Source organism: Mauremys reevesii, linkage group 21 (genome assembly GCF_016161935.1).
Source record: "Mauremys reevesii isolate NIE-2019 linkage group 21, ASM1616193v1, whole genome shotgun sequence".
NCBI classification, from domain to species: Eukaryota; Metazoa; Chordata; order Testudines; family Geoemydidae; genus Mauremys; species Mauremys reevesii.
The window spans coordinates 16,062,864-16,081,824 of record NC_052643.1 but is presented as its reverse complement, the minus strand read 5'-3'; the positions used below and the strand labels follow the sequence as shown (position 1 = coordinate 16,081,824).

The following is an 18,961-nucleotide window of genomic DNA, read 5'->3' as shown; positions in this document are numbered from 1 at the left end:
ACTGAGATTTTCAGAGGTGCTGATCATTTGTCACTCACATTCATTTTAACTGGAGTTGTAGGTGCTCACAACTTCTGAAAATTAGGTCACGTTTGACCTTGGCCAAGTCACATATCCAATCCGTGTCTCAATTTCCCCACTTGTAAAATGCACCTAAATACACCCACCTTTGAGGGTTGACATATTTGCAAAGTGCTTTGAAATTCACCTAGGAGGGGCAAACTATTGCCAGATTTGGTCTGTATTTTTAGGTATGTACTGATGAATGCTGGAGAGCCACTAAATGAACAGGAGGCTGAACTGATGATGAAAGAAGCTGATAAGGATGGAGATGGAACCATTGATTATGAAGGTATAGTATCCATACACAAGACTCTTTAGCAAATGAAAGGTGCACTGGGAAGAATACTCCCAAAAGCCTGTAGTCAGCAGTCTTGGATCTTTCTTTCCTTCCTCAGAAGCTTTGCCCATGGAAGTCACCCATGATGAGTAGGTGGGTGTATTCCATACAGACAGTGTCATGCAACTGTGAGAGGGATGTGTGATCTAGGAACATAGGGCTGAATTCTAATGCTGGCTTTGACACCAACTCTCTCTGTGACCTTGGAAAATTCACTTAACCTCTTTGTGCCTGAATCCCCATGACTTTGTGTGGCCCCCCACCACCCAAATGAGGATATTTTCTTCTCTCTTAGGAGGGTTTGTGAAGTGTATTTAACAAGATTTTAAAAGTGACCGATAGCTCAGTGGTTTGAGCATTGGCCTGCTAAACCCAGGGTTGTAAATTCAATCCTTGAGGGGGCCATTTGGGGATTGGTCCTGCTTTGAGCAGGGGGTTGGACTAGATGATCTCCTAAGGTCCCTTCCAACCCTAATAATATATGATTCTATGATAGATTATGATTGCCTCAGTTGTGGGTACCCAACTTGAGACATGTTAAAGGGGCTTGATTTTCAGAGGCTGGGTGGTCAGCACTGTCTGAAAATCAGGCTCCTTTAAGGTGTTTCAAGCTACGATTCCAAAATCACTAGTCACACTTGAAAAGTTTGGCCTCTGTGTGTGGTGTGAGTTCTAAATAGATGTGACTTCAGGGCTGATAATCTAGCACCTTTCACCAGCACTAAATTAACTTTAAAATATTCATTAAGGGAACCAAACTCTCCAGTTAAGTAGTTCTTCCTGTAACAAGAAAAATGGGGACTGAAGTGCATGAACATTCATTTGTCAGCAACATCATTTATATAGCAGAATTCAAGAGGATTTGTCTGCTTCTCCAAAATAATTTATCTATATGACATTTACAGTCTGTGTGAAACCATTTTTTATTTCTGTGCCTTCAATCTTCAATCTCCACAGAAATCTGCTGCCATTCCCAATGCAACCGGAAAGCACTGGAAAAATATCTGTTCATGGTTTGGATTGACATTAAAAGACTGGTCAATAAGTGGCTGAGTTTAATGCAACCACATTGCATTTTATCTGACCTTTCAGCAGAAAGCAGTAGAAGCATACAGCAGAAAGAGATCCCAATACCAACCCATTATTGATACATGAGTCAGACTTCTTGGAAAGGGTTTGGATTTGTTACAGAGATTTTGGATGTCTCACTACACCGTCTTTTTATTAATATAGTATTGCTTTCAGAAATTTAATATTTCTCTGTTCTCCATTAGAAGATGAACAGAAATTTGTTTTCATTAACAATTTCCTAATAATACTGAGTCCTTATACTGGGTAGTTCTCTAGAAACACAGGTACAGCTGCACCAGCTCAGACATGTGGTTCATCTTGTCCATTATCCTTTCTGTCAATGGCTGGCCCGAGCTGCTTCAGAGGAAGGTGCAAGAAATCACATAGTTCAGCAATCTGCCCATCAAAAAAGTGCCTTCCCAAACCTCACATTAATTAGAGGTTGGCTTGGGCCTTTAACCATGCGGGTTTACATTCCTTTTCATCCTTGAGATGTTCCACAAATATCAATTAATCCCAACATCAAATTACCTCCATTTTATAGATACCTTCACAATGATGTGCCCAAGGCCAGAAAGTGAGCCAGGATTAGAGGCTGGGAGTTCCTGGCTTTCAGCCCTGTGTTTAGATCATTGGACCACCTTCCTCTCTTTAATATAACCACCTGCTCCCTGCCCTAGCAACCGCCATCCTCCTATTCTGATGTCTTCTTTCTGGATCTCTGGTATGTTCGCTACCATCTCAAGCAGGCCATTGTGGAGCAGAAGGAGGTAGGGAAGGAGGCCCTCCAACTACACAAACAGCTGTACAAAAAGAAAAGGGGGTAGCAGAAGGGCTTAATGTGCAAAGTTTGGATTCAGGTCTGAACATCCCTAAGGTTTGGGAAAGTCCAGATGCAGGAGCGCAATTCAGGCCCAACTCAAACTGCTTTTATGTTGACATGTTCGGTTTCCACCCCCATTTGCCACAATGTGAAATTCCCTGTTTATCACAGATGTATGTTGCCAGTGCCTGGGGAGCACTTTGTCTGGGAGAAGCAGAGGCAAAGCAGGGGTGAGAGGCTTATCTCTAACAATAGTTGACAGCTTAATTAGCTCCTCAAAGTTCATTACAGCATAACAGAACTTGCCTTGACAGCACCAGCTTGGCATGAGCCATTTTCTCACTGAAGAGCCAGAAGGGTAAAACTGAAGCCATTGGGTCTGCGTTGCTGCTGGTTTATTTTTAAATGCTCTGGCATTTCATTTGAGGTGCTGTGTAACTAAGGTTCTGTCAGTTTCACACTAACAATTCTCTTCAGGTGAGAGCTGAGCAGGCAAATTCCCACTGAAAGGAGGAGGCGAGATTCTTGTGAGATGTGCAAAAGAAATTGCTCATGTCATTCTTTAACTGGAAGGGAAAATATTACAGTGCCAGAGGCAGCCCTCCCACTACACTTAGCCAATAAAGACTGATTAAAAAAAAAAAGTACCCAAGGCAATTTAAAGACTCCCACAGATTCCAATGGCCTTTGGATGAGACCCTCATTTTTGCTCTGGACTAGTGATTGTGTCATGACACTAAAAAACCTACTACATTTGCAAAGATCCCCGGCAGGGCTTGTTCTCTGCTGTCATCACCCTAGTGACTTCAGTGGAGCTGCAACAGAGAATTTGCCCTGTGGTCTGAGCATAGAGCTGGGAGATAGTGATGCATGTGATGTGAGGAAAGTGGGGATCCCCTTCAACTTCTGGAGCAAATCACCACCTTTGGAAATTTAGATTTCAATGAACAAAGCACTATTCAGCCAACAAGAATCCATCTAGTGTTCCTGTGCTTCAGGCCCATCTTGCTGAGTGAGCATTATAGAAGTATCCTGCAGTGCTCCTTGCCCTATCAACCTGTGATGAACCCACTCTGTGGCTGTGCCAGCAGCACAAGTTGAGGCTAATAAATCCTGCCTTGTCTATGGTTCTCTCCCTCTCAGAGTTTGTGGCCATGATGACTGGAGAATCCTTTAAGCTTGTTCAATAGCAACCTGAAGAAGAACCAGATCCTTTGTTACAAAGATCCTTCCTAGACACTCTCTCCTGCAAGGACTGCAATTCTTCTCAAGATGCTGTGATCTGGAGATGTTTCCGAACACCACTCATACACTACCCACATCTGAGTAACTTCACCTGGCATTCACAGCAGAAGGAAGCTACAGACCAGAGCAGAGCTGAGAGACTCCTCTCACAGCAGGTGTAGAAGCTCTTGCAGGACAGATTCAGTTATTCAAGCAATCTGTTTTGGGCCATGGAAATCGTACAAGAGCCATAATTTATGTTTATTAATAAACTTTATATAGAAAGTTTTTCCAATATGGCTTTAAAGAGTCCTGTGAAAGGAACATAGCGTACTTGGGAAAGGAATGCATGTGCTTTGCCAGGACTCCCACTTCTCCTGTATAAATCATTCCTGGGACTGAGAATTGCTCCCAGGTCCACACCTACTTTTATGCATCTCAAAAACAGTTCACACCTTGGTTAGAAATGCCTAAACTTCACTTCTGCACAGTGGACTAAATAAAGCTACCCGAGGGAGTGCCTGAGAACATGAGTCACATTGCACTGAATTTCAAGCTCACAATAATTCAGTGTTTCAAGTGGGCTTGGAAAAACATTGAGGAAACCTGTGAAATGATGAAGTCGGAGTTGGGTAACAGATGGAAAAGCCTGTAATGCTGCAAGCTGGTTCTGAACCAGAGCACAGCACACAAGGGGAAGGGCACTGGACTTGGGAAAAGCAGAGGGAATCCTTGTAACACTGCATGTCTGTGCTCCAAACTACAAGTGGGTTAAAGCAAACTATTAAGTCAGGAGAAAGCAATGGGGAATTGGTCCGTCTTGGCACATGCGCTGTTCATTGTGGACCAGATTTTCAAAAATATTTAGGCACCTAAAGGTGCAGATGGCACTTTTGAAAATCCATTTGGTGCCTATCTGCCACTTTAGATCCAAATACCTTTTGAAAATCTGGCCATTTGCCCCTATATTTTAGAATGAACTAGAAGTTATTTCTTCTAACCTACATGTACCCTCTTGCTCCATAAAGCTTTTTAAATTCAGAAGACCCACCATTCAACTCTTGCTGAGGGGAGGAAGCTCATAGGATCTTTGTTCAAAAGTATATGCTACCCTGTGAACTGTACATAGTGCTTATTTCTGCATAAGAGCTAGGACTCTTCCTCCTGCATCAGGTTATTGAAATGAAGTAGTCAAGTGAAGATATTCACCTGAAGACAAACACTCAAGAGGCAGCAGTTGTGGTTTTGGACTATATTTGAGGAACATATATGGTGCAATGGTTTAACTAAAGATGTGATTTTAAACTGATTTAGTTAATCTAGTGCAAACCCCTGTGCGGACACTATTATTTCAATTGAAACTAGATTTATTGCAGTTTAGTTTAAGTCGGTTAAGAATCAGCTTAAGCTAAAACAGCAATGAGCCACTCTTAACCAAAATAAGAATGTCCAGTTTTTAAACTGATTCAGTAAACCGTCTCAACTCTCTTATGTAGACCAGGCCTAAACAAATGCTATCTCACAGGCAGGAGTAAAACTGAGCTCAGTTTGCAAGTGACACTGTCCAGTAGCTTTTCAGAAACCATTCTTTCCATGCTGATTCAGAGACCTGAACAGCGAGGGTTTTTTTTGGCATCTACAAAGCTCAGACATCATTGAAAATATGATTGACAGTCTTCTTTAGCCTATTATACATTTGCATTGCAGTAATGCCTAGAGGCCTCAGTCAGGGATCAGGGCTTCCTTGACCTAGGGTAATTATGAACTGGGTCCATAATATTTTCCATAGCACACAGCTCTCCAGTACAGGATAGTTCAAGCAGGCAGCGTACACATATCTGTAGATTTCACAGAGGCTTCACTTTTATCCACAAATACCGTCTAGACCAGTCCTTGTCTTACTCCAGCAGCCGCCAATCACATCCTCAAATGACTCCTCAAGCTCACCACGCTTGCTTTGCTTTGGTCAGTGAGAAAATGTGACTTGTTTCTACCAGCTCTGAGACAACATGAAAAGCTCACACAGCACCCATCTCATGCTCAGCAAAGGATCCCACTAGATCTCCTGCACCTATATGCTCTTATGCAACAGCAGGCCTTCACTCCGTTTCAGCAATGCAATCACAGGAACATTTCTCTAGAGTCCACAGTCATCTCCCCTCCTTAGGAAACTTTCCCTGTCCCGATCACTACTAGTCTGAACAGACCCTGTGTCCAAACATGAAGGACTCTCTCTGATTCCTAATACAGTATCTCATCTTTATTTACTAGCTTAGTCTTTCCTTTTAACCCTCTAGGGCTCTCCCTTCACTCACCTCTTAAGTAATATAAGCAAATATTTTTTTCAAGCCTATCTTTATGTTGATTTCGAACAAGCACAGTTCATCAGAGGGTAATTCTTTCCCTAAGCTGCCCTGGGGAAATCCCCCAGCTTCCTGGAAACCACCAGCCTCCTCACCAGACCAATTATAGGATAATTGAGAGCAGGTTTAATATTTCTTCCCATCATGGCCACAAACCTTCAGTGGTGGTAACTTCCCAGCACTTGTTTGCTAATAAAGCCTCTGATGCAGTGCAGGCTACTGGGTCTTTTGGGGATAATTTTACTTGCCTACTTCACAGGGGTGTTGAGAGGTATCATGATTGTGGTATGATTCAGATGGTGCCAGTCTGTACCATAAACAAGCACAAGTTGTCCCAGGGGTGGTCGGAAGTGCCTTGCTAGCCCTTTGTACCTCGGCAATGGACAGCAGATTAAAGCAGCAGGAGGAGCTCTCACCTTGCTAGCCAAGGAGGCTGGGGGAATCTATGGCAGGGGACAGGTGAGGAGGGGGAGCTGCACTCCCCACTTTATCAGCTGGGAATAGGAGCTAAAATGTGAAATGAGTTGAGAGGTGAGATGTAGGTATCAGTCCTACAATATGAGCGGGCCCCAGCATCTGCACAGAGTCCCACAGACTTCAGCAGGTCTCTGGTCAGATGCAGAGGTTCATTTGCATACCATGCATTGCAGAATCAGGGCCTTAGTCCAGTTGGTAGCCTCCTTATCACCAAACCTCAGCAGGGATACCTAGGACTGAAATGGCTGTAGAGACTGAATACACCTGAAAGCACCACCCTCCAAATCAGCCTTGAGGAGCAGTGGGGTAGGTTGCCCTGCCTGACCTACCTCAGGCGGTTCTATGGCCCATGCCCATAGAACCTGAGCACCCTCAGTCACTACTGTATTTATCTTTGCAATATCTCTGTGAGGCAGATCCACAGGAGCCAAAGTGAGTAACAAGAAGTGGGGAAGATGGAGATATGCCCCCTCTCTCCTTACAATAAAATCTGGCTTTAACTAGGACAATTTCACAATGACCAGAATTACAATAAGCACATTGCAATGCATTGTGGAACGTCCTGGGCACATCTCATCACATCCATGTACCTCAGTGGGACTCTAGGATGGGCAAAAAAGACACACCAGAGACTCCATCAGGTTTTACATTAATCCCAGTGCAGAACTTTGAGAGTTTTAGCCCGTGCTTCCTGAATACAAAGAGTGCAAACACAACCAATAACTGTACTGAGAGTAAAAAATTTTCATTTGAAAAATTGAATGGAAAATGGCCATTTTTCTCAACAAACAAATGTGCTGAAAATTTCCATCTCCTTTGAAATTTTCCAGTTCGTGAAAAAACAAAACCTGAAAATCCCCAAATTTGGAGGGTAGGGGAGGGGTATTGTCAAACCAGCTCTACTCACTACATAACTTAGTATCTCAGTGCTATGAAGTAAGGAGCTTCCCCTTAACTGTATCATATTACATTGGATCACTCTATATAACAAGAATACTCTGCAAGTCACTACAGTATCATTATTGCAAAGTGCAATGTTTGGGACCATTACCTTAGCACTGTTTAAGAGGGGAATGTATGTAAGAGAAACAGCAGGAATCTTTGTAGATAGAGGAGGCTGTGTTGTAGATGGGTTGTGAAAGAGGCAGGATTAACTTATGCAGCATTTCAGAACTCATGTAGCTTTCTGCAAAAATAGCATTACGTGTCAGTAACCCTACTGGAAAGTTAGAGTGAGCATGAACACTGAATTCTGTGTCAAGTTCCAGTACAAAATATGCTAGCTGCCTGCCACAGCACTGGCAGGGGAGATATGATACTCATTGTACCGGCAAAAATGTTGGCAACCACTAGAGAGCACCAGTTTCCTAATCAGAGCACAGCTATGATATTTAAATTGCTAACTTAGCACCCCCACCAGAATGGGCCTGCTGCCAAGCTTGAGGGTGTAGAGATTGCTTGTGCAAAGATCTCTCACCAAGGAGGATGGCAAGCTTGATGAAGACAAGACTGGGCTGTGAGCCATACTTCCTGAACCTAGTTATTTTAATAATAATGCCTAGCTCTTATCTAGCACTTTTCATCAGTAGAGCTCAAAGCACTTTACAAAAGAGGTCAGTATCATCCCCATTTTACAGATGGGGAAACTGAGGCACAGGGAGATGGCAGCCCAGATCCTCAAAGGTATTTTAGGCACTCCCATTAAAATGAAAGGAGGCTCTAAGTCCAAGTGACTTGCCCAATGTCACCCAGCAGGCCAATAATACAATCCAGGTTCCCTGACACCTAGTCCAATGCTCTATTCTATCCGCTAGACCAGACCACACTTCCCAGACAGGCCAGCCTGCTAAACTAATCCACTGAGCAAAAGACAAGTTGCACAGGCCAATGACCAGGTTGGCTGGGAGTCACTAGTCAACACAGGGGTATAGCATTGGGGGAACCTGCTGAGGACTCTCAAAATCAATTGACAGGCAAGGAGGATGTTTAAGAACCTTGTTCCATCAAGGAAGTCACAAACAGTGGCCTTGGACTCAGGAGACCTGTGTTGATTTTCAACTCTTCCCGGGGCCTGCTGGGTGACCTTGGATGGGTCCTTGTAGCTCAGTTTACTCATCTGGAAGATAGGGATAATGCCACCAACCTCCTTTGTAAAGAGCTTTTGAGACCTACTGATAAAAAGTGTGATGAAAGAGCTAGGTGTAATTCCCAGTACTATTTTTCCCTTCTCCCTTTGGAATCAGACATACTGGACTTTCTCCATTTTAAAAATTGTTTTAATTGGAAAAATGTTCAGTAGGGCAAAACTAAGTAACCAAACAAAACATTTTAACAGTTCCACAGCATTTAGGGCTTCACAGATGCCACTTTACTTAACAGCAGGAAGTTACACTTGCAGTGAAATGCCAGTGCAGGCACAGCCAAAATGGCAAACAGTAACTGCAGTGTATCAAAATTTGCTCTAGAAAAGTACGGTGCACAAAAAAGGAAACTGCAGAGATGGACTCCAGGCTGGAACGCACTATGGGGCCTACTCCTATTTCTTTTGAGGTCCACAACCCAATGATTTCCAGCGACAGCAAGATCAGGCCCTTGTTCTTTGTTATGTCTGCAGCTAAGTGGAGTCAGTGATGTGGTCTGTCCCTATAGCATTTAATCTCCAGCACAGAGGAATGTAAGTTGAGCAACCAGGTACTTAGGCAGCAAAGTATGTCAGTGAGTCAGTGGCGCGTGATCTGAGAAAGGCAGTCCCAACCACACTGAGGTACCAGGTGCAGTTCAGGCTCTATATCATTTCCCCTCATTAAATGTCTTTTGCAGCAGCCTTAACTCAGTCATTAAGTTCCCATTTGGGCTGGAATCAAACAGTAACTTATTTTGTTTGTGAAGTTTGCTGTACAAAACACACTTAATCACTTCAGCCAGCAGAAGAGTGTTCCATATACTCATGAACTCCTGTTACCAAACACCAGGACTTCTGGGCCAATTTGCAGATGTGCTGAACCAGGGACAACTCCACTGAAGCTAATGGGAGCTGCAAATCTAAAGTACAACTCCTCTTTGGCAGCCCTTGTTCATCCAGTACCATCACAGGCTGGCAAATGCAGGAGTGGTTTTTGCAAAGCCAGGTACAGATGTTAGGAACCAGATTCCAGCTTGTAACAGGTCCTCTGCCCACCACTCTTCCTGGGGCCCCCTGGCAGCCCCAATAAAACTCAGAGAGGCCTCTAGTTCTTCAGCACCTGTGGCTTTATTTATGCCAGGTTCTCCCACCACCAGTGATATACTATATACAGCTTGCAGGCCTTACACTCTCCTCTTCCACACAGAGTCTGCCCTCAGCCTGGAGACTGACCTTCCCCTGGCCATTCCCCCTTCTTCTGCCAGCCAGTCTTTATAGCCCCTGAACCCTCAGGCCCACAGGTGCAGCCAGTTCTAAAGGCCAGGGAACAGCCTTCTCCCCAGCCCCAATCTATTTCCCACCCACCACCAGGGCAGGGTAAGACTTAATTGAGCCTTCTACAACTCAGGCCAAAAAAAAAAAAAATCAAATCCCACAGAAAACAGTTGATATTAAATGCTAAAAGTTGGTGCAGAATTCCCTGGCTTGGTAGGTTTGTGTTAAAACTACCACTCACTTCCGACCCCAGCTGAGCCTCTTTGCTTCTAGTACAAGTCAGACTAGTCAGTAAGGAGCTTAAAAACGTCACCAGTGTGAATAGGGCTAGGAGGGAGAAAAAAAACAGCCCCAGGGCCCAGCCAAACACCTTTGTCAGAACAGAGGACAGCATCGGAAATACATCACTCTTCCCTCCCACCTCCTTTGTACCTGCACTCCTTCACCTGAGAGTGCAGATGAATGAGTGAGAGTCCCAGGGGTGAAATACCAGCAGAACTGGTCTCTGTTGTAATTCCAGAAACTAGATCAAAATAAATCCTCCCTAGAGAACAAGAATGGAAGTGGGAAAGGCATAACACCCACACCACCTGCCATGGTGCCTTGTCACCTCTCAGCTTAAAATGGTACTAGAAGATGCTAAAATGATTTTGCGACAACTTAAACTGGCAATTATAGTCCAACCTGAAGCCCATCTACAAAGACCATTCCCCTCTAATGAAAGGCTGAGCTCACAAGTCTGAAAGCTGGTGATGGCTAAAGGAAAAACAGGAAACGGGAAAGATGACCTGCATTCCAAAATGAAGAATTTTTAACTGATGAAGCCAGGGCTGCTTCCCTTTGTGCTATGCATCTAAGTAGCGGTAAACAGCTTTCCAGAGCAGTGCAATCATAGATTAGTCCCCACAGAGCAGTGGTTCATTCATATAGAAACTGGGGACGTTTTCCCCCTAGGTTTATTTCCTGGCAGTGCAGCTTGCCCCACAAAGAGGATAGTTTTCTGCAATAAATACGCATTTGCTAACTATGTCACAATGAACTACTTACTTTTGAGACTGGTGTGGCTTCCCCTCCCTTTTAGCCTTGGTCCTGTGCACTGTTCTGATAGTTCAATCAGTGTGTGGGGCTTCAGTTCTCAAACAAGTAGCTACTAGATGGGTACTGGAAATGCTTACTGCTGGGTAAGCAGCAGTAGTGCCCTATTCAATGGGGATTTTTGCCCAATACAGTTGTTGCAGCTGTGGCTTTTCCGACCTTCATCTTTTCCCTCCTCCTGAGTTCACTTTACCCCTGTTTCTAAAAGATTTTGTGCACTCAGTTTCCTCTCTACAGTTGCAGTAAAGAGGAGACAGAATATCACACTGCCACTGGAAAAAGTATCCGAACAATCAGAGTTTATTCAAGCTCAAAGGACTAGGATTTCTTGTACCTGCAGTTTTAAGGGATAGAAGGTTTATACGGTTTCCATGCACACACAAAAACGGTTATAGTGTGTAAGCCCCACAGTCCCAAGGTAACACAGTGTGGAGTTGAGCTACATGCTATGAAAGATCCCTTCAATGCTCATTTCTATTGTTCTATGCGTCACAGATCTTTCCTTGAAGAAATTTTTATTGGACACTTTTCTCTGTAACCCTTATCTTAGGTTACTTAGAACTCACAATGGCAGATGGTTTGCTTTAAAAGGTTAAAATTTTATTTATAGTTTAAAAAAAATCAGTGAAATATAAAATAAAAATCCCATAAGAAGGTCAAGCGCTGCACTTTTAACTTTTCTCTTTTTCTGAAATTCATACTACCGACTTTTTGTGCTGACAAGGCATTCAATATTTACCAGATCATTTAGTTTTTCAAACCCATTGGGTTAAGTCAGCAAAAAGCATGAATACTTGAAATATTTTAATAATACCAAACCATGTATAAAAGTTTCTCCTGGAGGCTAATTTGCACTGTAACTGACAAAACCAACAAGCATCAACCTCCCCCTCCCCATCTTGAAAATGATGGGTTTTTTTAATGCTTCGGGTCTCCTATAACTGGCACAAATGTCTTTTCCCTTGTCTCTCCCCATCACTGTGGAAATAACTATGTTCATAGTAGAGTCCTGGGGTGCCATTTTCCTTCAGTTTAAAGAACATTCGCCGTTACGTAGCAACGAGTTCAGTGCTTCAGCAATTTGCTGGACAGTTAACCTTCTCAAAAGAAGAGACAAGCTATAGAAGCTCTTGAATTTGTACTTGGTCAAGACTCCATTTCTGTCTCAAGTTTGGGAAACTCCATCTTCTGTTCAGGAACAATGCACTGTTTGCGTCATTCTGGCATCTAATGAAGGTGTCGCTATCGCAGAACCATGCCCCTGCCCTTTTCATTGCTATATCAGTACAAGGGATTATTTTTCATTGGCAGGACCCAAACTAGTATCCATGTATCACCCATACAGGGTATTTTTAAACTGCTGTCCTCCTATTTCATTTAATACCCTAGAAGCGTCAACAGAAGATTACTGCAATTGCAGGAAACATTCCTCCCACATGACAGATCATTCTACGGACATCAGATTAGGCATCTTCCCATGGTTACTTGCATAGAAGATCAAACTTTTAATGTCTTTAGTACTTCAAGGTCCTTGTATTCTCCCTCACCTCTAAATGGGCTAGAGCGGAGGTTGGCCTTGTGCTTCAACTTGTGGTTCTTCTGAACTTGGCTGTGTCTCCGGTTCACCGGCCACAGGAGCAGATGAACCTTGGTGCTGATTTGGCTCTTCTGGTGCCACCGGCTCAAGGATGTCATTGAGCTTCTGGCCCACCAACACCGTCTCAATGTAGGGCTTAGCCATTTTGATGGCCTCATCATATGAGGGTGGCAACTCCATTGCATAGAGGCTGTAGGCTGGGGGAGACATGGTGCTCCTATCCATATCCCCAAATGGAAGTGGAAGTGGGGCGCTCTGGGGGTACTGGAAAGAGCTGTATGCTGAAAAGAGAAGGCACAATAGGGCTTGAACAAGTGAATAAAAGACATCTTTGTATAAAGATCTGACACTACTTTTCCAGTAAATTAGTGCATCTATAACTGTGGCATAGATGGAACCCACCCAGCCATCAATCAGGAAAAAATGCTTCTGTTTAGACCCATCTAGTTATTACAATGAGGTGTGACACATAATGGGTACATGCTGTAACCCAGACTCCAGGAGACTTATTAGTTGGGCTTCTACCATTCTGGTTTTGTGCTATAGCTCCTGTAAGAAGCAGTTTGGCTGGAACGGACAGATGTGAGGTAGAACAAGATGGCGGGGCAAGAATGGATGTGTGAGGACATGCACAAGGCCAGCCCATCAGGGATTTATTTGAACCTTTAGAGCACTAAACCCCGGTTGCCTTCTGCCACTTGCTCACTGAGCCTCTCTCTGTCTCTGTTTCCCCATCTACAACATGTGGGGTGATAGTACCTCACAGGGCCTGAGGTGTTATGAGGATTAGTTTGTGTCTGCTTTGAAGATGTGAAGTGCCAGGAGTATTGCACACCCAAGTGCTAGCATCTCCAGGATTAGAGCCTGAAGCACCCCTGAATAAAAGCCCCTGAAGAACACTCACAGGTCACCGTGCTGTGGGCGGTGCTATCGCCATCAACGGCAATGACTGTCAAATCGTAAGGGAGTCTAGGGAAGGTTTGAACTGGGGGTCTCTTCTTCCGGCAGCAGAACTTCACACAGCTCGCTGTGATGCCACATAGCAGGAGCATGAACACTGTCAGTAGAATCAGCCTAGGAGATGCAGGGAGAGAGAAGCCCATTACATTGATGCTTTTCCTCTTCCATGAATGGAAGAGATTTAACTCCTAAGGAGGCTCTTTTCAAGGCCTGGCTTACCTACTATATAGGAGTCTTTTTTTTATTGGTGCTGGCTCCGTTTGTGTGTAAATGCCAGCATGAGAAAAGCCAGTCACAAAACAGTCAGCTTAATATCCCCAAGCTTTGGTGCTACTGATCACCTGTTAAACCCTTCCTGACTCAGGGATGGTGTTAAGTTAAAAAATACACAGGCCAGACTTTCAGCTAGTGTAAGTGAGCATGGCTCCACTGACTTTAACTGAATCCAGTGAGTCTGTTTATGTGCTTAAGGCAAAGTATGTAAGTCTTTGCAGGACCAGGGTCTGTATTTATAAAGCACTGCAGAAGTTTTATAGTGCAGTGTGTATCTTTGTGGTGCCATCTCTATCTGCTGTATAACCTCATAATACACAATGCCTAAGTCAGTATTCTACAGAGTAAATGAGGGCAGTGCAAGAGTTTGGACTTCAAAAGGTGCTGTTTTACCAGCAATTCCCATCTGGACTTCTACACAAAACCAGATCTAGACCTCTGAACCACTTAAGTCCTCAAAATAGTGCATAAGTGAGATTTAATGGGGCATAGGCATTTAATGGTGTATTGGCCCTCTACCCAGAGGTCAATTCCACCCAATATACCTAAAATCTAGATTTTGGTGCTTCTGGCTCCCCTCTCAAATTTAAATTCTGGAGTTTTTTCCATTCTTGAAAGTGTTCTTGAATGAGTTTAAAGTGTTCTCATGAGCTAGTTAAGCAATAAGGCATACCAGGCTGGGATTGGGTTGCAAGAAGAAAGAGACACAAGGTCAAAGATTTAAGTATTCTCATGGTACTTTGGAGAGAGCTGCTCCAGAACAGCTGACACATCAGAATTCCATGTTCTGATTCCTTCCCTCCCAATACACACATAGGTCAGAAGAAGAGACCCCAAAAGTATTGTTTCCTGCCTCTCCTCCAACCAATTTAACAGTAATACTGACAGATCAAAAGCATGCCTCCAAAATAATTCCTTCTTAGCACTTCTAGATTACTAAAGATGACAATGTAAAAGTAACCAAAATTATACTGCAGGAGATGTTTAAATCCAAACAAACTGTTTTATTTTATTTTAATGAGAACATTTCTATTAGTATTAGGGTCACACAAACATATCTCTCACCCACAAAATCTGGCATTTGGAACCTACTTGAACAATAGCTAAAATTCCATACCACAGGCTTTAGTACTCCATGGGAATCCAATACCTTCCTTGACCCTAGGGATCTGAACCACAGTTTCCTGCACTCCCAGGACAATCCTTATGAAATTGCTGTTTTAACAAAGCCAGGTTTCTTTCTTGATCAGAAGTGAAGTTAGATTCTTCAAAACTAATCTCTGATCAGCAGCTATAAGTTACTGGAGTTTCAAGCCATTTAAGATTACTTTAAAAAATAAAATGTAGAAAATTCAGAACACAGCAATGGCAGAACAGGAAGTAACTGATAGTCAGTGCTGGCTTTTACATTTCATAATATAAAAGCTTGCTGGAACTTCATAATAAAACATTGCACCAGAGTGAGCAGAATATGACCTCATCACCAACCAATCAGATCTTCCTAGCATTCCAAGAGGTATGAGGATAAACCTTCATGATTCCACATTCTGAGACGGACCTCTGAGGGAAGTGATGATTACTGTACACTGCTATAATAGTGTAGCAGTTCTGAACAGCAAACTATGATACATTAGTTTTACTGTTTATAAATGCTGACAGCTGCCTTCAAGCCAGTCTTAAAGTGTCAATTAATTTTTTAAACAGTTCTGCATATCAACTCCCACTGAGAGGGTTTAGAATATTTGTAGAAGCCTAAATTAGTCCAAATGCTAAGCTGTAGTTAACACTGGCCAATTTGCACTGTAGCCCCTCATTAAGTTTTACAGCATACATCCTGACATGTACGCTCTGTAGCTGCAAGCCAAGATGCATGTAGCCTGCAATACAATGGAGCGACTGATCTGTCTATTACAATAGTGTTTGCCTATTTGTTTTCTCCCCTTTTTAAGTCATAAAATGAGCCAATAAAAAAAAGGTTACCGATCAATGACAAGGAGTTCAGCAAGCCGTGTAAGAAAGAACATCATAATCCAACCATCTTCTCTCCCATAAAAGGGAGAGAGGGATAAGCTCAGGGATAAGCAAAACTTGATGCAATGCCAAGAACTGACAAGTCCCCTACACTGCACTGCTGATCCCTCTCCAAGCAAAGATTCAGCAAGCTGTCTGTTTAGAAGGGGTGCACAATGGCTTTGGATTCAAGCTGTAACATGTCAGAGTTATGGGGATGGAATACTCATCTAGCAACATGTCCCACGTTGTATGGAATTGATTACGTTTTCATCTAGCTAGTCTGGATTGTATTTCTCTGGCACCTTTCATTTCGCCACAGGCAGACTTGGCTAAGTCCTCCTCTTTGATTCAGGATCAGAGAAGTGTGTCTTTATTCACCCATTCCCACTATTTATTGTTTACATCATCTCCCAAACATCTTGTATGTTAAGTAAAAAATAAATCTGAACTTACCAGACATACCACAGGCTAGTCCAGTTAGAATTATTCCGAGCACACCTGGAAATGAAGGTAGATAACTAATCTCAGTCGTTATTCAAATATTAAGTTTAGTAACAAAGCAACTAAATTTCACACTAATTACAGAGTAGAAAAGGCAATTAACAATTTAAGAAAATGAAGCTAAAAACGAACTCTGTACTTTGTTTCATAAGATCACTGTAAACCATTTAACAGTACCTCTGTTAAAGACAACTCAGATGCTGCAATGCAAATTGTACAACAAACTCTTTATTCCTAGTGATATTTCCTAGTTTCTTGGATAGACAGCTATTTAGGCTAAGTAAATTAGCCATTGAAAGTCACAACTCCCTTAGAGGCATCTGAAAATTCCAGCCTAAGGCAGCTTTTTCATCCTAAATTATTCGTATAGTACTTTTGCCGCGGCTGTAATACAAACAAAAGTGCTGTAATGGGAGCTGTCCATAAATATAAAAAAGATGACATCACTTCTCCAATAGCCAAATTGCCAGAGAGGCAGAAAAACAGTATTGCATTTAGCAAGTTGTATGCATTTAGTATACAGAAAACCAATTTATGCATCCAGCCAATAGACTGTATTCACTCTTTTGTGCCATTTTAACACAGTAGATATAATCAGATATAATCAGATTGAAGGGAGTTACTAAAAAGTTAGCTGATTTTTGCGAGTGAAGATGTTGGAGGCTGCACTTATTTTTACTACAAACAGGAGCTCAATCCACACCCGGAGAGGAAAAGACGGCAGAACGGCATTTCGAAGAACAGTCAAGTATGAATGAAAGGATCTTTCACCCCAACCTCCTGAGTAGGTAGGATTGAAAGGAAAAGAAAAGATGAGCTGAACTGGCTTAATCAAATTCGTGGGTTGGTCTCCTAGGCAGAGGCTTTCCCCAGAGAAAAGATAAGCAGCAAAAGTCCAAGCAGCCGCCTAAATATGTCAGTAAAGAATTCCACTGTGCCACATCATGATTAAAACAGCGTCAGAACTACCCTTTGCCATAGCGAGAGAGCTTTTACTTACTGGTCGGGGCTATCGCAGTTACCCTGGGAAGAGCAGAGCGCTGCCTGGGGAAGGAAGGAATCAGCATCAGATACAAACCCCGAGCGTGCATGGAAGCAGATAGCCAAAGGCAGAGAGCCCCGAGTCTCAGAGGCCCTTGCTTGGCTAGCTGCATAGAGGTTTGTCGTTCAATGTATAACCTCAGCCTCCCAGCGCGTTTGCAAGTTAAACCCATCACATTGGAAATAACCGTGCAAGCACAATCAAATATCCCCGCCGCGCTCAAAGCCCTCAGAGGGGTCCCGCCATGAGCTCTGTGGCTTAAGGCCGTCTCCAGAGAAGGGAATTTAATCAATAAATAATAGCGCTTCCACGTGAAGAAGCGGCCGCTGGTGAGAACAAAACACCACTGCCGAGCAGCCGAGGGAGAAGGTGCAGGAAAGGGGCACCATATGCAATGTACGTGCCTAGCTAAGCTGGCTGCCCAGGGGGGGCTACAGGAAAGTTTCTTTAGGCTGGGGCTTGTCTGCGAGAACCTTTCCTCGCGAGGCGAGCCCGCAGAGAGCAGCCGGAGCGAACGCACGTGCTCCTGCCTGCGAACAAAGAGCTCCACCGACCCACCTGCAACAGCAGTAAGCTCCAGCCCGTGCACAGCCGATGCACCTTGCCAGCCATGCTCCAAAGCAGCCGGGGGAGAAGAATCGGGTCCCCTACGTCCAGAAATGCCTCCAACAACCCTGCAGAGATCAGGTCTTGCAAAGCCAGAGGAGCCCTCCTGGGATTGTACCGAGCTCTGCAATCCTCCCTAAGGAACAGGCAGAGCTACAGGCTGGCTAGCTTGTCGCTTCTGAGCAATATTTATCATCCTCCCTCCTCCGACTGCGGCTCAGATTCCTCTGAAGCCCCGCCCACCTGAGAGGGAGGCCCGCCCCTCCTTTCGCTGGCCTGGTTCATTGCAGCAGGAGGGGGCTGGCACTGAGATGGATCAGAGGGGGATGCGCGTACACGCAGCAGGAGGAGCGATGCCACACGGCTCTGACTACGGGAGGATCCCGTGCTCGCTGCAAAAACCACCACCCAGACCCGTTCACAAAGGGACAGCAGCATCCTCCAGCGCGTTTGGCACAGCCCTCCTAGGGAGGGTGCTCGGAGCTGGCACCTGCGACTCGGGCCCTAGGTTAAGGACTAGCAGCCTCTCCCATTCCCCCAAAAACCTGTCTGGTCTCCACCTTTAAACACCTAATGGCATCCTTGCCAAGGAATACATGTTACTTGTTCATTTCTCATGAGCCAAGCCTGAGCCGCTCTCCCCATGACATCATCTGCCTTACAAAACTGGGGCAATCACTGGAAGAATGGAGAAGCAAAGGGGGCTAAGTAACCACTGCCAGCTGCAGTCAGACCCCATCAGTGCGTGGCTTGTATGATTCGGCTGCTGACAGCATGCCCCGTCTCAATTCTAGTGGTTTGTTTTACTAGAGCACTGTAGGAACGGACCCCCTTCTTTACAGCAGCCTTCCGTCACAATGACTTTTAAAGTCTTTCCACAGTTCCCAGTTTTACTGAGCAGTTAAAGACCCACCTACAATACACAACTGATTTTTGCCGATCCCCTGGTTAGTCACTGCTGGCAGGCTACCCTGTGTGTTATGAAGCACCATCTACTGTGCTGCACCCCTTGGTGAACTTTATATGTTTTTCCCCTCTAGACATTTCACAGATGAATCACTAGAGTTGGGAGATGGGGTCTGGGCAGTGCACAATGACATATGGGATAAGAACATAAGA

The 18,961-nt window shown here is 44.0% G+C and overlaps 2 protein-coding genes across 34 annotated transcripts in view; one reads left to right on the top strand and one right to left on the bottom strand.

Moving 5' to 3' along the window:
* CALML6 (calmodulin like 6) overlaps positions 1-18,961 on the top strand; it is a 235,833-nt gene that overhangs the window by 178,557 nt on the left and 38,315 nt on the right. For 26 of the 33 annotated variants that reach the window (XM_039509202.1, XM_039509192.1, XM_039509190.1 and 23 more), the window contains 2 exons: positions 252-352; positions 1,358-1,997. In XM_039509202.1, the coding sequence (XP_039365136.1) occupies positions 252-352; positions 1,358-1,548 (292 nt within the window). In that variant the 3' untranslated portion in view covers positions 1,549-1,997. The other 7 variants (XM_039509211.1, XM_039509212.1, XM_039509194.1 and 4 more) reach the window with 3 other exon arrangements.
* Positions 10,300-18,036, bottom strand: TMEM52 (transmembrane protein 52). Its single transcript, XM_039509181.1, has 5 exons — positions 17,795-18,036; positions 17,195-17,238; positions 16,147-16,191; positions 13,352-13,521; positions 10,300-12,728 (listed from the first exon to the last, which is right to left on the bottom strand). Exons 1-5 carry the CDS (start codon positions 17,846-17,848, stop codon positions 12,409-12,411), a joined length of 633 nt encoding a protein of 210 aa, XP_039365115.1. The 5' UTR covers positions 17,849-18,036; the 3' UTR covers positions 10,300-12,408.

Bases quoted from the DNA above. Each gene is read 5' to 3' on its own strand.
- TMEM52 (XM_039509181.1), bottom strand. From the start codon at position 17,848: ATGGCTGGCAAGGTGCATCGGCTGTGCACGGGCTGGAGCTTACTGCTG. The intron at 17,239-17,794 runs GTGGGTCGGTGG...TTCCTTCCCCAG, and splicing joins GGAGCTTACTGCTGTTGCAG to GCAGCGCTCTGCTCTTCCCA. The intron at 13,522-16,146 runs GTAAGTTCAGAT...TGCATCTCCTAG, and splicing joins ACTAGCCTGTGGTATGTCTG to GCTGATTCTACTGACAGTGT.